Raw genomic sequence first — 17,115 nt, 5'->3', positions numbered from 1 at the left:
CTCAACTTATGTCTGCTTGTTCTTTATCTACTCCTTCTGTCAATTCTAGAATTCTCATACACCACCCAATAGCCAGCGAAGTCGCTGCTCACCACCTATCGTGCAATGGAATCATTTGTTGGCTTTAGGGGCTCTATCCTAGGTTCAAAGTTAGCTACATTAAACAACCAAACCCTATACCATTGGCCCTTTTGGCAACGATCTACTCACGAAGACCGCAGTCTCACCCGAGGTGATACTGGGGGATGTTGGAACTAGGTTTCTGCACCCAAAAGGATATGGAGTGTGGATCTCGGCTTAGTCTTAGATATATTTTTGTGCTATGCAATCTTACTTATTATTATGCCAAATATGATCTATTCATATAAAAAAACTGCTGGCAGACCTAAACTCTATCTCATGTGCTTAAATCAATGGATCTTAATTGTAATAAAATATAACAACATTCAATTATGAATTTGAATCTTATATTTATTGTGCAACAGGAAAGTAAATAATAATCGCATAAAGTAGAGTAGAAAATGTAAGTACACAAATCTGCCTTCAAAATATTCTTTATTAACTTCAAATCTTGCAATTACAATCTTTCTTACCCTGCGTACACAGCTGCAGGCACCTGCAGACATAGCTGATGACATACCAAGGTCTCTACGTACACAACTGCAAGAACCTTTCCCTTCACCCGAATAGAGAAAGATATAACAATTACAAACTCAAAATATCCAAGTGTATCATAGCATCACATATCTTTGACTTACTAACACAACCCTTTATATATATTTTTTCCCTTACAATACCATAGTTCGAAAACCATGGGCAAAAATAAAAATATACTCAGTAATCCCATCCTTTTATAAACTAAGGGGCTCTGGCCTACCCTAAAGCTCCTATGACTCCTAAAGCACTACGCAAAGCATGTTTCACTCCTCAAAACGTGGGTTCTTTACAAAACTTTGATAAAAAAATTGACCTAGGGGGACCCTACCCAACGGGCCCCAAACAAAAATATGTGACTCTTCTCAAGTCACTTAGCTGGTATGTCCTAAAACTTTGCTTTGAGATCATTGTATGCATCCTTCAAAGGCTGAACTATTTATGCGCACTTTGTGGCAGCTTGTTGTACTTTCTCTACCAACTTCTTTGTCATCATCCCTATTGTCGCCAAACTGATGGTCCTTTGCATTTTCCTTATGTTCTTAAACTTTATCTCAACCATCTGTGAGCATTGAATGGCTTCCTCAGCCCATGGTTATGTCCATGCTAAAATAATATTCTCCTTTCGCCATAGCTCATTAATATGTCATTGCAAAACTTTCCCTCATGGAGATGGGCAAACTATTGTGCAAGTGCCAAGCTCAGTGCCATCACTTTGATCTCATCAAACTATTGCTTCCTATTGCGGATCTCTTTCTAAATCTTCTATACATGTGGGTCCTCATACATAGAGGTCCATATCTCCATAATATCTTCAAATATTTGGCTACAGTCCATGACTATAGTAGCTATATCTTCCATAGTAGTCTTAATATTGGTTATGCATTGTTTGCAAACCTTTGGAGGAGTTGTCGGTTGTAGCCTCATCTCCAACTCCGTAATATGCATTTCCAGCTCAAATTTTACTCTGTCAACTTACTTCTTTGATTGTTTAACTGCTACCGAAATCTTCTGAAGCTTCTCCTCTAGTGATGTCTCTATCTATATCTAGACCTCTAATAGCTCAATACATGCTTTGGTGATGGCCTCCTCTAGTTGCTTCCTATGCACAACTGCCTCATCACACTCCATGATGGCTTGATTCTTGGTCTCGAACATTTTTCGATTGTCATATTTAACTTCTTTAATTACCAAAAGAGCATGTTTCTCCCATATCTTTAGTTCATCAAAGACTCCATGATGTAACTTGTGCAAAACTTGAATGGGGAGTGTTGTAAGGTTGAAACTCAAATTTTTCCAATGCTACGTGTGCTCTTAGTCTTGGACTGTCTCAAAATGTAGAGATCCCTCTCGTAGTTTCACATCTCAGAGCTTGGATGTGATTTTTGTAATTGTCCTAAATGGTGCCATGCTCGATTAACCCATATTCACCTGAGTCAAGCTAACTTGAATCACGAGCACGTGAACTTACAACTTCTTGAGGCCCAGTTGGACCTTTGTCAACACTAATTTTTACTGGTCTTCAATGTATCCCCATAAGTCCTTTGACATAGCTTACATTGTGTCTCCTATCTTGTTCTGCGCCAGCAGATCTGTCCAACTTTTACTTCTTTCGCACACCTCCAAAACTTGATTTCTTCCTTTTAACTATGAAAGGTTAATCCACCTCCTTAGTGTCAAAAAAAGGGTCTTCACCACCCTCATCACCTCCTTCGGTGTCTTGTTCCTCCTGCTTGGCTATGCACTCTATCTCCGGCATAGTGTCCTTCTCTATTTCAACTGTGACTTTTTGAGTCATCTCCTTTTGGCCCTTCTTCTTTCCCTTCTTTGTTCTCAGTCCACACACCTAAAACATTTGTCATTGCTCAATTGCTGCTTGCTTTTTCTTTCTCTGCTCCTTCCGTCAATTCCAGAATTCTCATACACCTCCCAATAATTAGCGAATCTGTTGCTCGCCACCCATTGTGCAATGAAACCATTTCTTCGCTTGAGGGGCTCAAACCCAGATTTAGAGTTAGTTGTGATAATCAACAAAAACCTACAACTGGCCCTTTTGGTAATGATATGCTTCTGTATAATGCAGTCTCACCTAAGGAGATATTGGGGGATGCTGGAACAAGGTTTCCACATCTGCAAGGATATGAAGTGTGGATCTCGACTTATTCTTAGATATATTTCCATGCTATGCAATCTTACTCACTATTATACCGAATCTGATCTATTCATACAAAAAGACTACTTGCAGTTCTAAACTCTATCTTCTGTGCATAAATCAATGGATCTTAACTATAATTAACTGTAACTACATTCAACTATGAGTTCCAATATGATCTTTATTTCCCTTCAAAAAAGTAAACAGTAATCGCATAAAGTAGAGTACAAAAGGTAAGTAGACAAATCTGCCTTCAAAATATTCTTTATTAACTTCATATCTTGCAATTACAATATTTATTATCTTGCCACACAACTGCAAAGGCCTACACACACATTTGTAGACTTACCAAAGTTTCCATGTACATAGCTTCAAGAACCTTTTCCTTCCCCCGAACACCGAAAGATATAACAATTATAAACTCAAAACATCCAAGTGTATCATAACATCACATACCTTTGACATACCAAGACAACCCTTCATATATATTTTTCCCTTACAATACCATGGTCTGCAAACCATCGGTAGAACTCAAAATATACTAATTAATCCCATGCCTTTAAAAAATAAGCAGTTTTGACCTGCCGTAAATCCCCTATGACTACTAAAGAACTACGTGAAGCACATTCTACTCCTCAAAATGCAGGTTAATTACAAAACTTTGAAAAAAATTTGACCTAGGAGGACCTTACCCAACACATACTATGACGCCTTGATGACCTTGGAAAAAGTAAGGAATGGAAGAAGACTATTCCCTAGGTTGGAAATGACAATAAAAATAGCAGTCCATCTAGTGGAGGTGCCAAGCAATCTAGTGTAAATGGTACGGTTAAGGATAAGAAAGAAGGAAATAATAAAAATAAAGAAACAATGGAGGAAGAATGATCCCAATAAAGAGAAGAATACTTCTTATAAGATATTGAACAAAAATGTGGACTCAACAATGGAGGATATATCATATTACTAAAGAATAATTAGGGGAAGACATGACTACATTCATAGCAAACTATATTGTATCCAACTCGCAAGCAAATCAAATGACTCTAGAGAAGTTGCAAAAGTCATTTCTAATGTCTTGTAAAGCATGTATAGAAAAAATACAACTAACAAGTTGTATGTCACTACCAAGTTTATGTACACTAAGAAACATGGAGAATTACTCATTTGATTTTAGAAACATCCATTTTTACTCAAGGTTGCAATGAAAGGAGCACTATTTAATCGTCATGTTATTATCAAGGAACTATAATATTATTTATAGAAATTCGGTAAAAAACATAGACAACTATCATAAGCATTAAGGTGTTTAATAAGGATGGGGTAATACCAAATAATTAAATTTTATGATCTAAATAAAGAATTATAAATTAAGAAATCATGCCTAAATATTTATATGGTGATATAAAATATCACTTAGATAATCATACAACTCTTGGAACTTAATGCCATCAAAACAATTTTATCTGACATTTTATTATAACAAATGTGAAAATAGGACTGCAAATAGAAAAAGGTTCATGCATTCATTTGGGAATACAAAACCAATGGCAAAAAGAAGAGTAGGAGCATCCCAGTAACTTTACTACCATTGAGGGAGCCAAATAAATATCTTCTTTATAATGGAAATAAAATTGAGTTAGATATTATGATGAGATAGAGAAAGAAACAAGGAGAACTAGGATGTTGAGATACTCTATGCTCGAAGATTTGATACCTCCAAAAAATATTAACATTGTATAGAGTCAAGGAGGCTAAGGTTCCTCCCTCTATTGCACATGGACGTGAACAAGAAGAGCTGGAAATGGATATTGAGATGGGTTAAGTATCTTTTTTTAGGTTCAACATGGAAATAATTGGTCACATAAATAACAAAATCAAAGAAGTTACAAGGTGTGAACCAGTGGTTACATGATGGAGCCTCCATCAATGTTTAACCTTCTGTTACTATAGTCTAGAAAGAATTACAATGGTACAGTGCTAGGCTAGAACCAGAGGTGGACTTGAAGTGTGGGAGCTATGGATATTTAGATATAGGGTAGACATGCACAGACTAGAACATTACAAGTCTCTGCTTAGACCAAATACATGTTATAAACTATGGAACTGTAGTATGCATTGGTGAAACCAACGTAAGGTAGAGATGAGGAGGCATGGTGACATGTGTTACACACACCTGTAGACAGAGATACACTTGTTAACTCCACAAAAGATGCATAATGCGACTAATGGAAGAAAACATTACAGAACTCAATGGATAACCTAGCGGTATACAAAATTCTACAAGGTGAAAACAATGACAGAGAAAAGGACCAGTGTGTTAAGTGTGGAATGTTACAAAGTCTGAGTTATTATTCAAGCGTGTTACATAAATTGTCTCTGATGTATGCCGACATCGATATTTGTTAGCAAAGAAGGAATATTAGGATAAATACTAGACTTAGTGCACTAGATCAATTATGCATGGTAGGATTGACAAAGTAATAATATTGATAGAAGTATGTGTTATAGAGATATTCTAGAGCAGATTTCCCAAATTATATTTTGTTCACCCCAAAAATTCACAAGGATTATGCTCATATTGTTGACCAAAATGTTAAATCTTAGGAAGAATTTACAATAGAGCTACATCATTAACATGGAAGGTTTCCTATATTTCACACCCTATGTGCAAACAATATTGAAGGATATCCATTATGAGATGTATTTGGATGCATGATTATTAGTATTTTGTAAGACAATTTGTTCATATCGACCTATGAAAGATTAATGATGCAAAAATTCTTCAACTAAAATCCAAATTGTGGTGCCAATAACTTCATAAGTTTGGTATTTGTATCTTGTGCTGAAGCTCATACAAAACTTCTTCAACAAGTGAACATATTTGATGAAAATGTAAATTTCATGAATTACACTAATATTACATAGTTTTTAAGGCCTTTGTTAACCTATATGATGATGTGAATTTCAATATCAAATGCATATAATCTATTTTCCCAACACCTTCATTCTCCCTTGGTCTCACTATCATGCAATAATCCCTCTAAAGGTTTCTAGATGGTATCAAAATTCTGGTAGAGTGTACCAAATTTTATCCATAGTGAACTACAAAAGAAATTGGGACAACTATTAGTTTTGCCTAAAGAAATTCTGATATATTTTGAGACCTCCTTCATAAAATTAACCCAAAAGGTAGAACAAGAAAGTGTATGTGGAAAATAACTTTCAATATATCTCATGGAACTTTGTACTGATATTATTGGAAAATTTTTCTCTCCAATCTTCACTTGCTCCTTTAAAATATTTAATACTTATATGAACGGGTAAGGATGAATATCGGTTCCACCTTTTTAATAACATGGTACTTTTCTTGCCATATATGTCAGTGATTTTGGAGTATGAAAATGGATAAATTTTACTACTCAAACTGTCAATCATTTTCATGTAATGGGAAAGGGAAAGAGGCTTACCCACATCTCAAAGTAATGCATTGGATTTTTGTGGAAATTATTTTGATTTTTCTTGTAGTTCATGCTATGTCATCTCCATCAATGACATATTAATAAGAAGTACAAGAACATCACCTAGCAAGTCGTATATTATGGGTACACTATAATTCTAATTTGTAAAAACATTGTGTTGACAAACAAGTATGTTAGTATGTAATTCCCCAATGAAATGTCATTTCCTTTTGTAGTAGTGATTGAGAAAATAAAAAAAAGGGTGGAGAAGGGGGGATTAATGAATCTATTGAGATTGTGTACATTTCAATTTCAGAGCTCTTCATAGTCAAAAGATGCAGCTAAGTCTATTGACAAAAGAGTATGTTAGTACGTAATTCCCCAAAGAAATTCCATTTCCTTTGCAGTAGTGAATGAGAAAATAAAAAAACAGTGGGGAAGGGAGATTAATGAATCTATTAAGATTGTGTACATTTCAATTTCAAAGCTCTCCATAGTCAAAAGATGCAGCTAAGTCTAAGAAAATGGATGTTACAAATCTTAGGAATTTTCAATTTCATATTGTGCTAAAGAGATAGCATATTTGGAAGTGTTTTTGTAGCAAAAGACTCTCTTGAAATCCAAGTGGTAGAGAACTTAGTAGTATAGGGACTTTACACTACGGTCTAACATGTATGAGTGAGTAACTGAATGTAGTATCGAAAATCTATTAGTTTGATAGATATTCAAAACATGACTAATGATATGTTTAAGTGAATGAAAACTCAATGAATTTGGTTTTGTTTTTAACTAATCAATACTAAAAAATTTCTATGTTGAGGTGTCTTTTATACATCTATATTTCGTGAAATCATTGGAGGGATATCTGCTTGATTTTTTTTTTGTTTCAACTAAACCCCATTATTATTGATGTGAAAGGGGGAGGTAATAAGAGGGCAGGATAAATAAAAAGAAATATTTCTTAAGAAAAAAGGAGGATTAATGTGTTTCCATAAGTGCCAAAGGGGGAGATTATTAAAGAATTTGTTGTTGATGGCAAGGGGTGTTGGAGATACAATTATTGAAGTTTTCCTATGTTCATCTAAGCCATAGTTGAATATATAGTGTTTGTATTGTTGTTAACACTCCTATATAAAGATGTACGTAAGCCTAATGCTAAGAGGAATGCTTTCATCAAGTGCAAACACTATGCTGTTGTTATATGGATCCTTGCATATGTTGTGATGTTAATATTGTGGATGTATTTCTAAGAAGCAAGGTACATTGCAAAGGTTATTGATTTATTATTGAAGAAATTGAGTATGTGTTATTTGTCACAGGTATTGCCACTATTTTTGGAAGATGTTATGATGTAGATGCTTGCACATTTAGTGATGTGTAAGGATGACTTGTGCAATGTTTGTGTAAGACTAGTTAAAACTGATTACAATGGTCGATTAAAGGCTAATTACTGTGAGATTATTTGAGTTACGTGGTGTTGGGATTATAATTTCTTATGTAATTTTTTAAATAAAATTTGGTCGACCATTAAGTTTTCTTTGATATTCAAAATATAAACAAGTATGAAATGAGTAGGTGGAATACAAAGAGGTGAGATTTTCATTTTAGATTCCTGCATTGGAATACAAACAATTAGAAAAAATTGTATATAAAAATATGTATTTGGATGGCAGAATGGATAGTTAGCTTGAGAATTAAAAGAGTTGTTGTGAGTTACCTAACAAAAAGAGGAAAAGTAAGAGGAAAAGATGTGAAGAAGAATTGAGTAAGAGAAGACAAAGACAAAGAGATGGAGGTATGCAGAGTTAAAGACCGAGTAAGCCAACATGTAAAATGTTTCATGTACCAAGGGATTGTTGTCTCCTTTCAGGTAGTAGCCTAAAAGAATATTAGCTTGGAGCTTGCTGGAGAGGGAGTAGGAGCTTCCTATCAAGTAGTACCTTGCGTAGTCTCTTGTAGGTAGAAGCTTAGAAAAGTTTAATGTAAAAGAGGGAGTAGGAGATTTTTAGAAAGTTCTAGCTTGAAAAATGTGAAAATTCTATTGCAATTAATATGGTAATTATTCACCTATGGTTTAATAGATTATTTGTCCTAGTAAATCTATTAACTCCAAATACTAATAAAATCACAACAACAAATTTCACGAATTAATAAACCTTATAAACTATGAAAACAACACACATAAAATAAACATCGAGATTTTTGGACAATTTTTCCATGGTAAAAACCCAATTTGGGGAAAACTAGTTGTGCAGAAGAGGGTTTTATTATCTTTTAGAACATTTGTAAGTGGAAACTACATAAAGTGCTTTCCATAAACTCGAAAAGCACAAGAAAATTATTTTCTTCACTTCTGCAAGCTAATTCGACCTCCTAGAAGTAATTCAAACTCTTAGAATCAATTCAACCCTCATGTATAGCCTCAACTCAACCCACAATTGTGTCTTGGAGAAAATCTCATCCTCCACTCGAAACTCACACCTCCTAGAGAAATATTTTGGCTTCCACTAGAAAATTGGTCTTTTATAGAAAATCCATGCTTTCATCTTGCAAATCAACCTCTCTGACAAATTTTTCTTCTCATTGGAAAATTGTTGTCCTTCTAGAAATTCAAACCACTAGAGAAAAATGGCCCTCTATAAAATAATTCAACCTCACTTTCTCTCAGAAACTATAGATCATTGTGAAGTAATATCTATGACAAATAGCTCATCACTCACCACTAAAATCATATGCTAGTGTCCCACACTATCACTTTGCCTTTGCTAAATTATATTTTATATGTGTCCAAGATACCCATCAACTTCCTCTTATAACATCTCGTTGAGAATTCAAGGATCTAATCACAATTGATGGCTAAGATGATATTGACTCCATCAAATCACTTTTCTTGAAGTCAATAGAGAGAAAAAGGCTTGTCTTAATTAATATGATTAATTAGCCAATTTCCCTACGTTAGAAGTAGAAAAATAATTTAAAAAAACTAGTTTATAATTTAATTTAGAATTTTTCAATTAGAAAAACAAATTGGCCTTGGAGATAAATTACCTTCTTGTTCTCTTATCCTCAATTACATTTCCTAATACTAGAACACTTGCTTGAGCTACAAAATATAACACAAAATAGCAGAGCTCCAAAAGTTGATGTAATATAGGAAGTAGGAGCTTTTCTTTCGGTGACAACAATAACAAATTCCTGGTTTTTTCCCTTCATTGGTTTCCACTTATCTCTCATTTCCACATGTGTTTCTTTTGTATGTTGATTCTTATGTTGTAGTTGAATGTTGTTTACATGTTGAATTTGTTTTTCCTATGATGTAATATTGCACATTTAATAGGTTAGATAAATATTTAAAAAAATGTAAACATAAAATTGATATCAATGAATGCATTAGTTTCATTAAGTTCATTCATAAGCTTGCTTACAATATTTAGTGGAGACATACTTATTTCCTATTACTGGGGAATTTTTACAAGTTAATGATTCTTAAATTCATTAAAAAATGTAGCAACTAATTTTATATGCAACTAATTTTATGGGCCAAATTTCACAAATGGGTTATTTTTTGGACATTTGCTGGAAAAAATATTAGCCAATTTGGTTTAAAAATTGCATATTTTTTACATATATATAATTAAATGGATGATATTTTCCAAAAATATACCAATTTTAAAAGTAAATTACAATTTTTTTTTTAATATTGTCTCCATTCTATATATATATATATTTTGAAAAATAGGAAAAATATTAAATGTTTAAAAAATACCTAGGTCTAGCACAATATAGATATATGTTATTTCTTGCTTCTGAGCATAACATGAAGATAACCCTTTCCCATAACATGGACCCCATTGTCATTTCCAAATTTGAATTGAATTTTAAGAAATTCATTTATAGTAGATATAAGTCTTTTAGATTGATCACATCATTAGTTGGTTTGAAACTTCGACCAAATCATAATAAATCTGACTAATTTGAAAGTCTTCTATCTACATTATGGATCACAAAAGTCTTAGATCTAAAATTCATTTATCTTCTTAAAAAGATCATAATTTCTAATCATATGATTGCAGCAATGATTGTTCAAAAACAATGTATATTTATCATCTTATTTTAGTAAATTGCATGTGAAGAATGTGATGTGTTCATAATGCTTAATGGATTCCTCAATTTAGTTGGTCTTTAATCTATTGATAAGAAAAAAATATTTTATTGTAATCAAACTCATAAGAATCTATTGATAAGGAAAAAATATTTTATTGTAATCAAACTCATAGTTCCTATGACACTAGCAATACATACATTATATATTTATGTGGTCTTCATAACTCCTTTCTTTTTCTATACCATCTTCTTGTGTTCTCCCTATACCTCATAGACATTCATGGTCAATGGAAAACTTCATTTATATTTTATTTTTTAAATGACGGAAGATCAAAGTTCTCATCAATTTTCACACAAACCATACATATTTCATTTGCATTTAATTCTTTCTAAAACACTACATACATTCCTCATAAAACTGCAAGGATCATACATACATAATTTTGAACTATGACCACTAAATCATACTACTTTTGGACCAGGATCTTAAAATATTTTCCAAAATTCTTTATTCTACAATATATTCACACTAGTCATTAGTCATCTTCTTTTATTCTTCAACTTTTACACATTTGAATTCTCTTTTTAGAGTTTAAAGCCTTGCCAAATTTTCTTATAGAATCCTTTCATTCATGGCACTAGCTACGTGGGGAAGGCTGACTTCTTCAATGTAGATAAGGTTACTCTTTTTATTACTCTTCTATTTTTTTAATTATGTTGATATAATGTGAAAAAATTAATATCAAAGTTCAACAAACAATAATTTTACTACTTCCCATAGATATTGGGCCTCCAATGACATGTTTCAATGATATCTTCCCTTTGATATTCTAATATTTATGTTGTTTCTTATAGAATGTAAAATATATTATAAGAAACAACACGGTTGGATAGATTTTAATTTTTTTTTTTTTTGTAGATTCATATAAAGCGATATCGAAAATTAAACAAATTTGTGTTTCTTTAATATTTAAAAATCATGTTTTATTTTACAAAATTTATTATAATTTTAAAATAAGCTCAGTGTAATAATCCGTTTTAATTTATTTGATAATATGACAATAAACACTTTTACTACATTGTGTATTTCGTTTACTTAAAATGCGCATAAATTTAATATTTCTAAAATGGCATAAAAATGATATAAATTAGGGAAGACAAACTTATCATTTCTATAGATTTCCATTAAATTTCAATAAATCTTTTTTAAATTGCTAAAAACAATTGACCAGAATATATAAAGAAAAGCAAACACTTATAATAATTAAAATATATTAAAAATAGATTTTCATAAAAACGTTTTCGATTACCCCAAATATATGATAAATGCAAATGCGTTAAAAATAAAATTTATTTTAGTACATGAAAAAACCATGAAAAAAATCTCATGGAATAATCTATAAGCGGTCGCAATGGCTGATTGACGGCAAACCTAGAATTAATCTCGTTGGCTGGTTCTCCAAATATTTGGCAATCAGAAGGATATGGACAACGCCAGTGTCTAACTAATTTCCAAAGATTAAGCGAAGGAACAATGAAGATAAGCTCAAGACCTAGAATTCGCCTTTTAAACGTAACTGTCCGTTAAATTACCTCTTCCCCCGTTAAATGTTATATCGGGGTTTGTTTTACTTCTTGCAGTGTCCTATCTTGTTCTTTTGATTCGTAAGAGTTGTCAACGTCTTTACTAAAGTATCTGAGCTCATTTTTTAGGTATATAATTTATTTCGTGCCACACTTTTACAAATGACAAATCAGAAAGGTTGGTACGCATTTCACAAAAATCAGGAATGCAATAAAAGAAGGGTAACCACATCCAAGAAAACGCAAGAACTACGTTTTCTAGTTTTAATATCATTTAATAGAACATCACTGCCTATATTAATGGAACAAAACTAAGTACGCACATTACTTAACAGCTACTAAACAGTATGTTCTTCGGGATTTCCTTGTATATAACTACCATAACAATATCCAAACAACCCTAGTCTAAGGCCTTTTTTTTGTCGGGATGAAAAAATGTTGGATTATATTATGTAATAGTGTATATTCCCAAATGAGTCATGAGTAGATCTAAATTTTCATATTCAAAATGTTTCTATTAATAATAGATCAAATTAATCAAGAAATAGAGTTATGCATATTTTATTATATTAAAAAAATGTTATTCAATAACTGCTCATAACTGCCATGATTGAGATAGTGGGTTTTACCCTAATTGACTGTGCCAAAAAGAAAGAACATAACCATATAGACATAGCGCCCCAAAAACAAAGAACAAAACCCTATAGACTTAGCATAGATATATTAAGAAAATTAAAAAACGGGAGCCCCTCATATCAATGTAATGTATGGTAACAAAATAATCAGCAATCACAATCCAATACTTTAACACCAAGTCCGCAACCTGATTCTTCACGATATATGTGCTCAAAACACTGAGACTCTAAAATACGAGAAGATGGTGTCGCTACTAAATCATTCTTAAATGTTTTCCGCATCAGTACTCTGGTTTCTCTTTTCGTTGGCTACATGACTAAGAAGTCGTGCAAGTGGACGATTCATTATCGTCATTCTTCTGATTTTCATTCATGACGCTGAAAAGAGCGACACCCAGAAGAAGCACTGAAATTCGGCTCCTCGTTTTGATGGCTAATGGTGAAAAAAGAAGCACCCACCGGCAATCCAAGTGCATTATCAAGAACAAAAGTTGTGATCCTGAAGCCTTCCCGGGAGTTTGGTGGATGGAAGGGCTGAAATTCATGCATCTTGAAAAATGTAAAAACTAACCTGGAGGTAAACGGTCTAGGAGGTTCATACGGAACCACGTCGATCAGCGGCGGCAATCCTAATATAGCAGCACATAGAATCAAATTACATATTCATGATAGAACGCACATTTGATGTTCTATCGATAAATTTCATGGCGAAACAAAGAAATACAATCATCATACCTATATGATCGTTGGTGCTGAAATAACCCACTTGTAACCTGCAGAATGCAGCCATTAACACCGTTGTTCTGAAATTAAGTAATGGATTCTACGTGACATTTTATTGGAAATATGTTCTGAGTTCAGGTGGATTATAACATACCAGTGCAGATACCCGCCGCCAGGATCGTCAGGATCCATCAAAACCTGATGATGGTTTTATGAAATAATTAATCGTATGAATTTCAATTTGAGGAAATACAGGTATATAAATAATTATTACGCAACCTATTGATTAAATTAGGAATTAAACTTACAAGTGCTACTAATTTCGGGTCTCTGAAGATTTGCTGTATCTCTAGATCATCAAGATTATAATAGTTATCCAACCTAGTAGGAGGGTGTTGCACTTGAGCAGGGGCTACTTCATCACTTATGATGATTTGTGTATCGCCGTACTGTATGACGATCTCCAGATGAGGATTGAAATCAGAGAGAAGTTCGGGTCCGATAACTCCAAACTCCATCAGCACCCTTCTTACCGCCTCCATTCTTTTACGCAACACCTGCTCAGGATGCGAAAGGAAGAATGGACAACGCTTCTGAAATCTCTGGAGCCAAAGATCCGAATTGAAGAATAATTAGTGAAAGAATGAACGGGAGTTCCACAGCTAGTTTCTTTTTAAAAGGCAGGGAATGTGGGACCCACGAAGAAAGACTTAAATAATGTGAAGAAGTGAGTCAAGGTTTTTGATGGAGGCGCTTTTCATAGAAAAGGAGAAGTAGATTTGTTTCCCGGAGTATAATTATAAACAAATTCTTATGTTTATTCATATATAACCAAGGTCATTCATATATTTATAAATTAAACTATTTAAAATTAATATTAAAGTAAGAAATAAAAAAACCTTGCTTTATTTATAAAAACAAATAAAAAATTAAAGCAGAAATCCTCAAAGTAAACTTATTTAAAAATTAATATTAAAGTAGAAATTGAAAAAAACCTTGCTTTTATGTATAAAACAATTAAAAAATTAAAGCATAAATCCTCAAAGTAAACTAATTTAAATTGGGATAATTTTAAACCATTGATATTTTCAAATTAATTTTATTTGTGCTAGCTTTACTACAACTTTCGCATTGCACTCGAATGGCAATGTTTTTGTAATTTTAACCCATGGTTTCCTAAAATGTTGATTATTTTTATTTTTTCAAAATTTAAAAACATATTTCTAATTTTTGAAAAACATATTTCTAATTTTTTCATTGGTTAAGCAAGTATCGATATGGCATAATTATGTTGCTGTAGGGTGATTTAATTTTGGTATATATCATACATCGAAAAATAATTATAAAATAGGAAAAACTGAATTACATGAATAGCTATTGTAGATGCTCTCACACTAATTGTCTTGATTAGCTATTGTAGATGCTCTCACACTAGTTGTCTTGATTGTCATGGTTGATTTGAAGTGAGCAATGTAATTTAAGCTAATGATTTGATAACAAGGATAGAGGGCAAAGGTTTCATGACAAATATTGATGGATGGTTGAGTGTAAGGTTCTTTAAGTAACCAAGGGGGAGGGGAGGTGTCACGCCCATGAGTCGTGTGTGCGACATGCGACGAGTTGGGGTGATGCGCTAGAATGCGACGAGTCAGTGAGCAGGTGAGTTGGTTGCGATGGAAGTTTGCGACGATGGGATGAGTTGGTGTGCGACAAGATGGGTGGTTGGTTAAATGCACCCAGGACATGAGTTCTGATGACCCAACACAGAGGGTTGAAAAACTGAAGATTCAAAAATTTGGCTAAGTATGGAACATTGCGATGGTGAGCTTATATAGTGCACAGTTAGGTAAGTGGACCCAATGAGCCATTGTATGGGGGTGAGCCGACATGAAATTGGGGCATGGACAACACAATTGAGAGGTGGGCTTGGGCAGGCCAACCCACATTACATCCATGGTGAAGTGTGTAAGTGGAAGACATATGGGTGGAAGAAAAGCAAGAAGTTCAAGCTTCAAAGCAAGTTGAAGGCGTTCTCTAGACTTGGACAAGCAAGAATAGCCAACAGACAAGAGGGCCAAAAATGCAAGTGAACCATGGGCTGTATCACTTGGCCGAAAATCAGAGAATTGAATCGGCGAGTTGCAGAGGGGCGACCCTGCACGGACAAGTTGAGACGAGAAAACCATCTAGGGCGCTTCTATGCGGTGGGGCACATCTACGCAGACGAGCTATGGCATGTGAACTAATGAGGGTGTCACTACACGGAGGGGCACGTCTGCCCTGCAAGCAAACCACTGAGGGCACCGTTGCACGGAGGGGTGCTGCTGAATGAAGATGGTGACCCTGAATGATAGAGGGGCGCAGTTGATTGAGGGCCTCCCTGAACAAAGGGCGGTCCGGGCTGGGGCAACCCTAAACGACAACCCAAAATTTAAAATTGGCAGAATTGTAAAGCTGACTTGGGGTTGCCCAGCAAAGGCTGTGATATTATAAAAATACTTGTAAAAGTATTATTATTTGGGTAGACTCTAACCAGGGAGTTGCCCCTCCCATTAAAAGAAGATTGTATCCATTGTGCATATGTTTATAAATGATGATGATGAATGTATTTCCACTGTGCTAAAAATATGAAGTCTTAGTAAAAGTTGAAAAATAATCTAAGTGTTGAATGTTAGGCATAATTCGTACTTGAGAGTATTGGTGAAAATAAATCGGGTAGTGGTGCCGCACCTGCTTATGTGTGCTTGAAAGACTACTACCAGGATAGGGGCATGATAGATGGTATCAGAGCCCTGATTCAGAGAATGAGTTGAAGTTGATCTCATTGCAATTCATGACAAGGATCAAAGCCTTTATTGAAAGAGTCAAGGTTTCCAGATTGAAGTGTTACTACTACACTTCATGATGGGTTTACCAGAAGTGAAGCTTTATGCTTAGGCCAATTTGAACGACGAGACATTGCAAGTCGGGAAGAATGACAAGGGAGGCACTTGCTGACCTTATACATGTTGAAGCTGATGAAAGAAGAGAACCCATAGATTCGAGATGAACTTGAAGTCTTGGAAAGGAATGTTAAAGATGAACTTCTTCGACTTGGTTGGGCAATGGAGCAGGATGTAGCTACAGGTTGTGATGATGAAGAAGAGGATGTCGTGATGTATGAAGAAGTTGCAGATGTGACAATGATGGAGGAAGAACTCGAGGCACTTCCAATTGCTCAAGTTGAACTACGATCTTACCTTTTGCAGACATTGATGGATGAGGATACTCACATGGAGGAGCCTCATGGTGAGGTAAGTATTCCTATTGTTACTTGTGTTTCAGTGGAGCTTTCAATGAGAATATGGTTTGGACACCTGAAAGTTCTATTAACAGAGAAATATGATGGAAGGAATGATCCACGTGATCACTTAGCAAAATGGACTGAAGTTTATGGAGCAAAGCCATAACCAGAGTGGGTGCATTTGTTTTGTCATACTTTGGATGTCATATTGATGAATTGGTACATGAATAGAGCTATGCCATGGCATTAAAGAATGGTATGTTTTTCGATAGGGATTCTTTATGACATTCAACTTTGAGGATAGATTTGAATGTCTTTATGAGGCATTGCAGGAGGTCAAGGTAGTGATCCTTAGAATACCACAAGATCCTCTGGATTTGATTCGGCTAGATTCGACCACCCAATTGCACCATGCATTGAAGTGTTGTAATGTGACCATTGAAGAAGAAGACGAGGATTCGAGGAACATTAGTATCCCATAGAAAAAAATTCATCGAAAATTTAGGGAACCATAGATAGAGA

The 17,115-nt window shown here is 34.2% G+C and overlaps 1 protein-coding gene across 1 annotated transcript; it reads right to left on the bottom strand.

Annotated features, from left to right (window-relative positions):
* Positions 1-12,953: 12,953 nt before the first annotated feature.
* Positions 12,954-13,852, bottom strand: LOC149150743 (protein FLOWERING LOCUS T-like). The gene is made up of 4 exons (XM_089442932.1): positions 13,619-13,852; positions 13,465-13,508; positions 13,323-13,360; positions 12,954-13,216 (listed from the first exon to the last, which is right to left on the bottom strand). Exons 1-4 carry the CDS (start codon positions 13,850-13,852, stop codon positions 12,954-12,956), a joined length of 579 nt encoding a protein of 192 aa, XP_089299058.1.
* Between the last annotated feature and the right edge of the window lie 3,263 nt (positions 13,853-17,115).

This window comes from Pinus tabuliformis, chromosome 9 (genome assembly GCF_031772625.1).
Source record: "Pinus tabuliformis cultivar Carrire ecotype Pingquan chromosome 9, CPIR1, whole genome shotgun sequence".
Lineage (NCBI taxonomy): Eukaryota > Viridiplantae > Streptophyta > Pinopsida > Pinales > Pinaceae > Pinus > Pinus tabuliformis.
The sequence above is the reverse complement of the archived record's forward strand: the minus strand, read 5'-3'. Positions and strand labels throughout refer to the sequence as shown.

Bases quoted from the DNA above. Each gene is read 5' to 3' on its own strand.
- LOC149150743 (XM_089442932.1), bottom strand. From the start codon at position 13,852: ATGGAGGCGGTAAGAAGGGTGCTGATGGAGTTTGGAGTTATCGGACCC. The intron at 13,509-13,618 runs GTAAGTTTAATT...AACCATCATCAG, and splicing joins ACCCGAAATTAGTAGCACTT to GTTTTGATGGATCCTGACGA. The intron at 13,217-13,322 runs GTATGATGATTG...CTGCTATATTAG, and splicing joins CAGCACCAACGATCATATAG to GATTGCCGCCGCTGATCGAC.